Source organism: Diorhabda carinulata, chromosome 12 (assembly GCF_026250575.1).
Source record: "Diorhabda carinulata isolate Delta chromosome 12, icDioCari1.1, whole genome shotgun sequence".
NCBI lineage: Eukaryota > Metazoa > Arthropoda > Insecta > Coleoptera > Chrysomelidae > Diorhabda > Diorhabda carinulata.
Window position 1 is genome coordinate 723,157 of NC_079471.1, and position 12,636 is coordinate 735,792.

Sequence of the window (12,636 nt, forward strand, 5' to 3'; positions counted from 1 at the left end):
AAAGTAACTGAATTCAATACATCGTGTAATGTAAAGTTGGTTGCATACCTATTAGGAACTATCTAACTACTAACATATAGGGGGGATACGAATTTTAATTACGTACGTTTTATTCAATTTCTGTTTTGAATTAAAAGTGTGTATATATATATATATATATATATATGTTCTAATTTTGGCGCGTTTTGAACGACGACGGCGTACCGTGACGTCACCCAAGACGCTGACGCCTGTTCGAAATTGAAAAGTCGGGAATTCAGTTTATGAAATTTGTGCATGGGATAATGTCGGTGAGCTCCGTTCTAAATTTTTTTATTTCGTAAATTCCGCGCCGCCGAGACATACAGGATTCAAAAATTTAAATAAAGTTGGTGGATTGGTGTAGGTAAGTCGGTTTTTAATGACGGTTACCTAAAATAAAATGATCCGTGTATATTTAGAGCTTCATATAAATATTTATTTTTGATGTTTCTGCAGAAATTTGTGTGCTTGATAAACGTGTTTAAGTAGGGGCGATTATTGTTTGTTTTCTGATAGTTTTCGAAATAAAAAAAATCAGAAAATACGCCAGTTCGGTAATTATGGATAATTAAATAAGTATTTGTTACTAAAACATTCTTTTTTTATGTTATTCTCGATATTAACCCCACAATCCAAATATTTTTTCTTTTTTAATGTTTCTAATGACTTAAAAGTCAATTTAACAATTTTTTTAACATATTTTCTTACTAAATATATTGTATAATGTCATATAAGTCATTTCCACGCCAAATTCTAAAAGTTTTCGTCTTTATTTCTCACCAGAATCTATTCAAATACAATACCCTGTATAATACTCCTTGTTACACTTTTATTATAATTATTTTATACATTATAAGTGGAAGTGAAAGTTTCTTAACGTAGATCTTATTAAAAAACATGACAAAATGATATTTTTCGTATACCCCCTGTAAGTTTAATAATTAAAACATAACAACACATAATTAAATTTTCACTCCTAAGCAATTTGTAATAATCCTATTCCTAATTATTGATAATTCTTGTAAAATTTCGAGTAAATACTTATTATTTCGTATCATCGCGTTTCTAACCTCAAATTTATGAAATTGACGCGATTTCAAATTATCAAACTACTCACTCAATAACAAAAATTAAAAAGTACCATTTGGTTTTTTATTCAAACCACAAAAAAACTATATTTCAAATTATATCGAGAATATAATATAAAATGGAATGTGAAATAATACTGCTCTGGATTGCTAGTTATGTCTGTGTTTAAAATTACACGTCTGTCTTATAGGGAAAAGGTTTATTAAACGCCACAGACTTTATAGTCTTCTAGAATAAATACTTTCGAAAGTTTTTATCGACGAGCTTCCTGTTTTACGTAATAGAATTAGTAAATGACTCAAACTATAATTTTAAATAAAGTAGATAATACAAAATGGCGGATACAGGATGGAATGCAGGTTTCCGTCGTTCATTTTGTTATTAAAATTTCCAAATCTGTTCTATTTACACGATAACATGATAAAGAACAAAAAGGGAAATAAAAATTATTCGATCGGAACCGCCCAGGGAATTTTTCCACCTAAAAATAAATTTTCTATCGGGAGTGTATTAGTCCCGTTCAACCATACGGTTGTTTTCCTTCTCTTTCTATTTGTTTTGTGCAAACGATATTTTTAAACCAATATAAAGTATCGAAATTTTTTAATATACGATTAATCATAACCGGAATTAGATAAAAATATTACTACTTTGTACACTATATAATAATAATAATAATTAAATATTGAATTTTAACAATTTACGTAAATTCGTAGCTGTCAATCGAAGTTTAACTCAGTTAACGCCTAATAGATAGCGCTACGTACTACATCATTTGAATCGATTAATATTTTGCTCGTGCTTATAGAAAAAACAATAGAAAACTTAAAAATGACTCATATGTAAAAAACACTAATTTGTGTGAAAATATATAGGTGGTAAACATTCTATATATCGAAATATAGTTAAGAACAAACAATTATGTTTGATATAAGTGTTGCCGACATTCAGGGGCGTTCCATTTGTTTACTAATATTAATCAGCACGTTATCTTTTTTTAAAGGGTGAAATAATCTGTTGTATTGATTGAAAACAACAAGGGGTTTGAAATAGGGAATGTATCAAATTTCCAATGGTCTAAGAAACAGTATTAAAAAAAGGAAATATGATAGTTACTTAAAGGTATTGAATATACGGTATCATTTAAATTGTTAATAGAGATGGGATATTATTTTATGTTAGTTACATGTCAAACTATTTCATTTCACACTAGACAGATCCGCATTCAGGAGCATTTTAGTTAATAATTGAAATAATATAAGAAAGATTATTGATTTTTTTTAAATTAAATTTAATTTATAGGATATTTTACAGATATAAAAATCATTTTTGTTGCGTTACGTTACGTTTTAATGATCGAACGTCTCCAAGAGAAATTCTAGGTACGTCGGGAACATAAACAAATACTTAACATTACAAGTTTAAGGTTAATTAGGTTTGCCAAAGTGATCGGCGCAATTTCAATTCAAACTTAGGATTGTTTATTTATATTTTCAGGAGCGACTAAAATGATAAAGGTCGATGAAAGCGATCCCGTCGGAGGTAAGTACGAAATTTTTGAAAAATCAGGAATGATGACATCTTTCTTATCATATTATACACATTTTTCATTTGAGCTTCCTTAACCTCCCCACCATTCGACTATAAACGAAAAAAACGACGAAGCTGTGGTTTTTCAAAAAATAAAACATTTTTCTTATTTTTTTTATGCTCCCCTGTATCTAATTATCCATTTGCGACGTTCCCTATATCGAATTATATCTATGGAATCATCAGTTTCAATAAAATAATCAAAAATATACAAATATACAATTAAATGTTTTTTTTTTCAGTGTAGTTTTTGCAATAATTCAAAAATGATGCTTCGTAGGGAAAAAATTATTAATACCTTTTTTGTAGAGAATTTCAATATCTATAAATTTGTTCCTATTCATTTTTCAATTAGCTTTCACCGTTTAAGAGAAATTTTTATTTATATATTGTCTCTACTCGAAGAATCGTTTCAAGGTCATTAGTTGAATTAGAGTTGGACGGTGCTTACACAGAATTGTATATTTATAACGTATTCGTGTTTTGTGATTAAAATAAATTATTCAAGTACTGTATCGTACTTTATTTACATATTATAACTTTCTTTATATTATTCAAATAGATTCATTTTGAATTCGTTACAAATTATAAATTCTCGTACCCAGTTATATTGTAACCGATAACGTTGACACCTCTACGTCGAGCAATACCACAGAACACAGAGTTTAGAGAGTGAAAACTTTTCAATTTCAACTCATTCAACAATTAATGAATTAATTAACGTAGTAAAGTGATATAACGAAACGAAAAACATCGTGAATTATTCAAATAACTTTACAGGTAGTTGGTGTATATATTAGATCGAAAGACAGTTTTTCTTTATGGTTATTTTTTGGCTAGTGATCGCATTCCTGAAACATTCAATATTCCCTGCCAAAAATTTGAAACCGAATAACCCATTTAGAAACCAGAGATAAGTCGATTCAAGGTTTTCGTTAAAAACGTGTAGCTAGGCGCATTACCAGAACCGGCTTCAGGTATTTATTAACAATTTGTGGAATAATGATTCGTTTTTGATTATATCTTCGAAACGGTGGAAGCTACTAAAAAATTAAGTCGAAGTAATTTGTAGATCATGAAATTTTCTACAAAAAAGGTAGATATGATTTTTTTCGTACGAAACGTCGTTTTTGAGTTATTGCAAATTTTATGCACTAGATACGTATTTAAGTCGTGTATTTTTTGTGTTATCTAAAAATAGTTTTTGGAGCAGTTTATAATCAAATCAAAGCCAAAAAGTGATTCGAGACATAAAAATTCAAATATATATATTACCGAGACCAATTTTTGACAATGAATTTTAATTTTCTATTATAAAAATAAATATAAAAGCTTCGAAAACACTGTAGTAGCCAATATTACATAAAATAAAATTTTTATGTTATGAAATTTTATATAAAAGTTTTGCCAATTGGAACTCATTCAAATATATAATTTAAAAAAACACTAAAAACATCCATAACAATATGTTTTCAAATAAATTAATCGTTGAAACTGTCTGTAGATATAAATCAAAGTTAGTACTACTTTAGTTCACGCTTTAATATACAGATGGCGCCACAAGTGCTAAATTAATACATTTGAAGTAACCTTGAAAAGATGGCAGTGAAAAAGTTCGTTAACCTATTTTTTTTCTACAAAATATTTATATCTAATTTGAATATTCCTCATTAAAATAATAATATTTGTTATCCGCGCCATCTCCATTTTAATTGCGAACCTAAAAGGTTAATTATTTCTTTGCATCGTAGGAAACTGTAGAAGTGTCAGTATAGAGATGTGAAACTTTTTTGAAAACAGTTTTTTTGGAACTGAAAAATATTTACAGTTGATTTCTATTAGAAAAAAAAATTTATTTTGTATATATCATATTATAAACATAATTTCAACTAATTCCTCACATTTGTATATACAATTATTAAAAATAATGTTGGAGATTTAATTGAGTACACAACTTGTTTAGTTTTATGTCAAGGTCATGATTTGTACTCGATTTATAATAACCCATAAACCCACTGGATGGAATTTCAAAAAATAACTCCAGAAACAAAACCGTTCGAGAATCATATGATTAGATACCCAGGGCCGGATTCAGCTAAACTATATTTTTATTTAATTTTTGTATCAGTATGTTAAATATTGTTTTGTAATTTCGAATGTTGTTGTGGGTTGAGGACTCAAAATAAACAAAATAAAACGAGATTTTTTATTCCAGAAATTGAACTTAGTTTCCCACATAGAACGGTTCAAATTCAACGAGGGGTAGATCCCAAAGAATTATATATATTAGAAGAGGAAATCGGAAGGTAATTTTTGTTAAAATACAAATTTTTTAATTTGTCACAATTGTCCACTAAAAATTTCAAAAATCTCGATATATCAAATAATTAACTAAAAAAACTACAATTTTTTAAAATATCTTTACAAAAAGAACCCCGTAAAAATATTACATAACCTCGATAATAATTATAACTACTATTTATTTTATTTACACAATTTAAAAATATTGACGCTACGTTCTAAGCCTGACCTGGAATTTAATTTCTACCGGAGACTACTGATTGTACAAAGTTCCGATAGATGGAGACACGTCTCAATCACGATTTACGTCTTCCAAAGCCATCGTCAATTTTCAGTGATTGAATAAAGCACTTCGATTTCCTATTATTCGTTTTATTTTTATTCTCCCTAATCATCCTCTATGTTAAATAGATTTTTAAATTGGATTTTGAATATATAAAAGAATTTGATTGCATTCGATTTACGTAATTGATATTACGACCTATCGGTAAAGTAGATAACCTTCACAAAAGATGACATATACGTCAAAATTCAAAACATTTCAATAATGATAATAATACGTATATTATTTATTTAATTGCGTATTAATTTATATTTTATTTTCAATTTTTTGTATCCTAATCCCCACTATAAACTCCCTGAAATATATGATTGTAGCAACCGAAATAAATGAAATGCCAACGTATCAGTCACGATGTTGCCAGACTTAAATATATTATTTAGATATAAGTAATAACGTAAATTTGCTATTTTGAATTCTTATTATCGATATTTTTCTTGTATTTTAACTTAATTGCAACAATTTTTATTAAATTCAGAACCAATTTCGTATGAAATCTTCCTATGTTTTTAATAATATTCTTCAGCGTATAACTGGCAACACTGTTGTTTCGTATATGTGAACATCGTCAAGGTCAAATTAACTTCTTTGTTTCCGTGCGTTTTGTATTCGTAGTTTGTTTTAATATCTATTTAACGTATATCGGGTAAATGATGAATGGGATGTTTGTTATTTTAGAGGAAAATTTGGAACCGTTTACAGATGCAAAGAAAAATCCACTGGACTTTGTTTGGCGGCGAAATTTATCGCTTGCCCGAAAAAAGAAGATAAAAGAAACGTCGAAAGGGAAATAGATATAATGAGATCGTTGCAACATCCAAGGCTGATACAAATATACGACGCGTTCGAAAATGGGAAAATCATGACGGTCATTTTGGAACTGTAAGTCTAATTATAAATTAGAAATAAAAATATTGATTATCTGTGAGAGGTATTCGTTTATATTTTTATAAAATGTCAACGTGGTTGCATCAGATGAAAAATTCCCGCGTGCCGGTAAAATCTGACTGGAAGTATTTAGGCCATTGCGTATTTTTCGGACAAAAATTTTACTTTTCAACGACGTTATCCAGTCGACTCGACTAACTGAAACTAGTGCATACAAATCCGTATTTTCAGAAGTAAAAATAACGTCGATAATTGTTTTTTGAGTAGTGGCTACTAAACCGACGTACAGTGACCGTAACTAAAACTAAACTGAACTTGTGGTTTTATAATTTTTTTTTTATATTTTCGAGAAAAATGATAAGTATATCAACTTTTTTATATTTTGAAAATATTATTTATTATTGTTTTATTATTGACGAGTTGAAAATATCGATTTATCGATTAATTCGATGACAAGTGACATAATCGATATACGAATTTTCCCGTAATACAAAAACGCTAATCGGGCATTTTCGATGCTACAAAATCCATTTATCGATGATCCAGATCTCGGCTTTTTTAACTGGATTCATGAATTGAACAAAAGTTTTTCCATTTTGGCGGAAGTGGGGAAGAAAAAATTCAAAAATAATTGTTGTGAACGTTTTTATTTATTCAACTGTCTTCTAGCTCAGGCAGGAAGTAGTTGGTTAACGAAATTGAGGTTAGGTTTACTTTAGCTTCGTTTAGGTTAGGTTTACTTTAGCTCTGATTAAATTAGGGTTACTTTAACCTCAATTTGGTTCACTTTAGCTTCGTTGAGGTTAGGTTCACTTTAGTTTTGATTAGGTTGGGTTTACTTTAGCTTCGTTAGGTTTATAGGTTAGGTAGATGAGGTTAGGTGGATGAGGTTAGGTTGACTATAGCTTTGGTTAGGTTAGGTTCACTTTATCTTAGGTTAGGATATTTTAATGGGCCAATAAATCGGGAAAATGATGTATAACTTCGATAAATGGATTCTGTGAACTCGAAAATGTCGAATTGGTGTGTTTTTATTAAGATTCTTAATTCGACATAACCTCTAAAATAGCGAAAAATCGCGTTTTCCCAAAATTTCCACACATCCACGATATTTTATTGAGACGTCGATGTGTGTAGTAGTCACTACCGCATTTCTTGTGTGCTGATTTTCGTGTTTACAGAATCCAAGGCGGAGAGTTATTTGAAAGAGTCATCGATGACGATTTTATTTTGACTGAGAAAAGCTGTACGGTTTTTATGAGACAGATATGCGAAGGTGTCGATTTTATACATAAACAGAGGATATTACATCTTGATATGAAAGTACGTACAAGCTCTACATACATATAAACGCAGTGTGTATATTTTTCGTACAAATCTAATGGAATTTTCCACTATTTTTCGCTTAAAAACAACCGAAAATCTCGATTTTCCGATAAATTTTCGAATATCATTTGTTGCAGCCGGAAAATATTTTATGTTTAACAAAAACCGGTAACAGAATTAAAATTATCGATTTCGGATTAGCCAGAAAATTCGATCCGAACAAAAAACTTCAAGTTCTTTTTGGTACACCGGAATTCGTGGCACCGGAAGTGGTAAATTTCGATGAAATCGGATATGGGACCGATATGTGGTCCGTTGGTGTCATTTGTTACGTACTGTAAGTATAATTATTACGTAATAATTAAATATTTTTATTCCAGATTCATCTAATAACATAAATCATTCTAAAATTATCCTAAAACGGTCCTGTATTACGAAAAACTTCCATTAGATATTTAAAATTATCTTTCTCCTTTTTTATCATAATTTACAATGTACCTGTCCTTTTTTAATGAGTCAAATTAACATCAATCATATGATTCGTCATTAGAATATCGCTTTTACATCAATATTTAAAAAAAATACGTTGCGTATTTAAAATTCTTATTGTTTTTCTCTTTTTATCATAATTTTCAAATGATATATCTGTTCTTTTCTAACGAGTCTAACTAACATCAATCATGTGATTCGTCGATCGAATATCGTTTTAACACATCCCGTGATTTTTTTTTATTTGTTTCTCTGTCTTCATCATTATGATTCAAAGGTTCTTTGTCTAACTTAGCATACGACTATCGGTAGTTTGTTGTTGTTTATCGCGGTGGTTTTTTGATTTGACAATCTGTGATGGAAGTAAACGTGGAAGTGTTTGTTGAATAAAATAGACGCCAATCATAAAGTATGTTTATTTTTTTCTTCTAAAACTCCAGCCAAAATATCGTTATGAGAAAAAATATTCGATAAAGTTATTTTTAAATTGAAGATATTTCAATGACATATAGACAGGACCGTATTCAGTGATCGCGTTTTAAGTTTTTAAATTTTGGTTGTTTTCAATTTTCGTAATTTAATTGCAGACTGTCTGGTCTGTCCCCATTTATGGGTCATACTGATGTAGAAACAATGGCGAATGTTACTATAGCTAAATATGATTTCGATGATGAAGCTTTCGATGAAATTTCTGATAATGCGAAAGATTTCATCAGAAAATTACTCATTAAAGATATGAAGTAAGTGTAGTTGTGTTTATAAAATTTTTGATCGGTTGAAAAGCAAACAATGATATCGTTTTGATTATCCCTCGTAAATTATCGATAATTACATAAAATAGATTTTTTTAATCTTACTAATCTTTCAACATGAAAATCGTGAAAATCCTGAAAAATTTGTAAAAATCACGAAAATCCTGAAAATAATGAAAATTTTAAAAAATTATGAAAATCGAAAAAAACTGCTGAAATCCTGAAAATCGTAAAAATCTTGAAAATCCTGGAAATCGTAAAAAACCTGGAAAATTGTAAAAATCACGAAAATCCGGAAAATGAAAATTTCAAAAAATGATGAAAATCGAAAAAAATTGCCGAAATCCTGAAAATCGTAAAAATCTTGAAAATCGTAAAAATTTTGATAACTGTAAAAATCCTGAAAATCGTAAAAATGACGAAAATTGTGAAAATCTTGAAAATTTTGAAAATTGTAAAAATCCTGAAAATCGTAAAAATGACGAAAATCGGTAAAATCATGAAAAATTGTAAAAATCACGAAAATCCTGAAAATGATGAAAATTTTAAAAAATTATGAAAATCGAAAAAAACTGCTGAAATCCTGAAAATCTTGAAAATCCTGAAAATCGTAAAAATTACGAAAATCGTAAAAATCCTGAAAAATTGTAAAAATCACGAAAATTCTGAAAATGAAAATTTCAAAAAATGATGAAAATCGAAAAAAATTGCCGAAATCCTGAAAATCGTAAAAATCTTGAAAATCGTAAAAATTTTGATAACTAAAAATCCTGAAAATCGTAAAAATCACGAAAATCGTGAAAATCATGAAAAATTGTAAAAATCACGAAAATCCTGAAAATAGTGGAAATTTCAAAAAATGATGAAAATCGAAAAAAATGGCTGAAATCCTGAAAATCGTGAAAATTTTGATAACTGTAAAAATCCTGAAAATCGTAAAAATGACGAATATCGTGAAAATCTTGAAAATTGTAAAAATCCTGAAAATCGTAAAAATCACGAAAATCGTGAAAATCTTGAAAGTGCTGAAAATTGTAAAAACCCTAAAAGTCGTAAAAATGACGAAAATCGTGAAAATCTTGAAAATTGTAAAAATCCTGAAAATCGTAATAGTCACGAAAATCGTGAAAATCTTCAAAATACTGAAAATTGTAAAAACCTTGAAAATCTTGAAAATACTGAAAATTGTAAAAATTACGAAAATCTTGAAAATACTGAAAATTGTAAAAACCCTGAAAATCTTTATTCTGTAATATCATTTTTTTATCGGACAAACGAATCTAGTACATTACTGTACGAATATATTATTAAAATATTTAAAATACGTCCCTGTGCAACAAGACGTATTGTTTGCTCTTTGACCGTGAATACAAATTTAACTTTGGCATGGACGCTGCATTTCCGAACGGGTTTTGTGACTTCCAATCAAGTTTGTTGTGTAATGTAATTAATTATTGACAAAAAAAACTTTTGTTTGTATTATTGCGCGTATTTTCCATCAAAAATTTCATCATTTTTTTCCCTCTAACTTCCTTAAAACGATAAAACAAAAGCGAAAATTCGAAAAACTTATTTTTACATTGACAGTAACTTAAAAATGGAGATACAATAACAGCTGATATTTTAATTTATATGTAAATAGAAAACTACGCCATCTCTACGTATAACTATAAACTATAACGTAATCGTGATAGTAATAGAGATGGGAATCGATACTTGTAATGTTACCAGTTAAAATTAACAGTTTTTAAAATTGTAAATAAATGTACGGGAGTTACGAACTAATTTTGGCTTTTTACGGCGTCGCCAATATATAATTTTTGAACGAGGCGACTTATGAATTGAATTTGGTGTTTTTATTATGTTTTGGCTCTAAAAAATGGAAAAATGTCGAATTTTTTTTCAAAATATTTGCTTTTATAGCAGGTTGAATCTACGAATGAGAATTTTTAAGATCATTTTAACTTTTAAATCCAATTTCCGTAATTTTTTATAAATATGTCAAAACGAATATTTAAAAAAAAAAACATGAGTAGATCGGATTCAGTTTGCAATGGAAAACAAGATGAAAAAGTCGCGGCGTTGCCGATATTCTTGCAATTTAATCGCCAGACGTCGATTTTCTTGTTTGGAATTCTCCCGCGCTTTGATAGAAACTAGAGGTGGGAACTAACAAAAATATCTATCATACAGTTACTTCTACTTTCACTTCATTCTACTATAATTTCGCGATTTTATAGTATTTAAATGAGATATAATCGTTTTACTATGAAATAAAGAATATTTTGTGACCGTTATATTAAAAAAAAAAAATGAAATTATTCATATAAACATCGCGGCGTTGCCGATATTCTTGCAATTTAATCCCCAGACGTCGATTTTCTTGTTGGAATTCTTGTTAGAGGTGGGAACAAAAAAAAATTTATCGAAATTTGATGATTTTTTGATTGCTTAGAGCCCAAAACAAAACGCGTAATTATATTGCATTACACAAAAACGTTATCATAGGAGCATTTCAGACAAAGACCCAAATTAGTCGACACAAAGCACTAACTCGATTCGTTTCCGTTTCCGTCCCTACTAATTTGGGTTACGTTTGCATGCTCTGTCGCGCACGCGCACAATTAATCCCACTAACAGGGTCTTTGTCTAAAAATGTTTCAGCCAACGACTCACGGCATCGGATTGTTTAAATCACGATTGGCTGAAGAGAAAATCGACGAAAACCCCCACCATGGACGTGACCAAAGACAACCTAAAACAGTTCGTCGAAAGATGGAACGAACACCCCAATTCCCCCTACGTTTTCGAAACGCTACCACCCACCGGAGACGAGAATCTGTCGCGTTCCAGTCAATCTTTAATCGGTGAGTCACCATCGCCTTGCGGATCCTTAGCGTCATCTTCCGGTTCCGATGACGCGTTTCTACGAGATAACCAACGACCGCTCTCGACACCGTCGGACCATTTCAGAAGAGCCTCGGACAGCACTTGCGTCGTAAAAACCAGCGATATAACCGAGAGGGTGAATCTGGCCGAAGAAATACGAAAATTATCCGATAAACTTTTCCAACTGTCCAATTTCGATACGGACCTGACTAATAAGGAAGTTTCGTTTAAACCGGAAGAAACGACGCGGATACCGTGGAGAAAAACGAAATTCAAAATAAGCAACGCCTCCAGAGACGTTCCCCTCGTCGTTAAAACTATTCATAAATCTGGCAACGTCGATAGTCCGAACGGTACGAAAGATCTGCTGTTGCAGTTGTTGGAACAGTGGGATGAAGCGGAGGGAGTCGGGAGGAGAAACGTTAGACACGCCTCCGTATCGACGGATTTTGGCGGGAACGAATCGCTGGGACAGAAAACGATCAGTTCGTTGAATACGTTTTTTCAATCGAGATCCGCTAATAAACTTCCCAAATTCCAGTTGAATAAAACTTGAATTTATTTTAATTATTCACGCATTTTTATTTTTTAATTTATTTATTGTTGTCATATGTACATACGGGACCATTTTACCTTCGAAATTATATTTGATGTTCGTGATTCGTTGTTCAAATATATAATTTTATTAACGAAATATTAGTTTTCTTACTTATTTCCGTTTCCTTACGAAATAATTCAAAATTATCTCACGTTACATTATATATATTTGTAAAAATTGATATCAAAGTCGCAGCGTTGCCGATTTTCTCGGAATTTTATCCCCGAACATCGACTCGATATTCTCCCGCGTTGTGTTACAAACTAGAGGTGGGCACTAACAAACATTTCGTTGTCAAACGTTACAGTTACTTTCATTTTATTAATATTTTATAATAATTCTTCGATTTTACA

The 12,636-nt window shown here is 30.0% G+C and overlaps 1 protein-coding gene across 1 annotated transcript; it reads left to right on the forward strand.

Annotated features, from left to right (window-relative positions):
* Positions 1–255: 255 nt before the first annotated feature.
* On the forward strand, positions 256–12,379 carry LOC130900050 (myosin light chain kinase family member 4-like). Its single transcript, XM_057810369.1, has 8 exons — positions 256–385; positions 2,608–2,652; positions 4,916–5,006; positions 6,020–6,223; positions 7,411–7,552; positions 7,693–7,892; positions 8,632–8,784; positions 11,461–12,379. The coding sequence occupies exons 2-8, from the start codon at positions 2,619–2,621 to the stop codon at positions 12,239–12,241; spliced, it is 1,605 nt and encodes a 534-aa protein (XP_057666352.1). The 5' UTR covers positions 256–385; positions 2,608–2,618; the 3' UTR covers positions 12,242–12,379.
* The last annotated feature ends 257 nt before the right edge of the window (positions 12,380–12,636 follow it).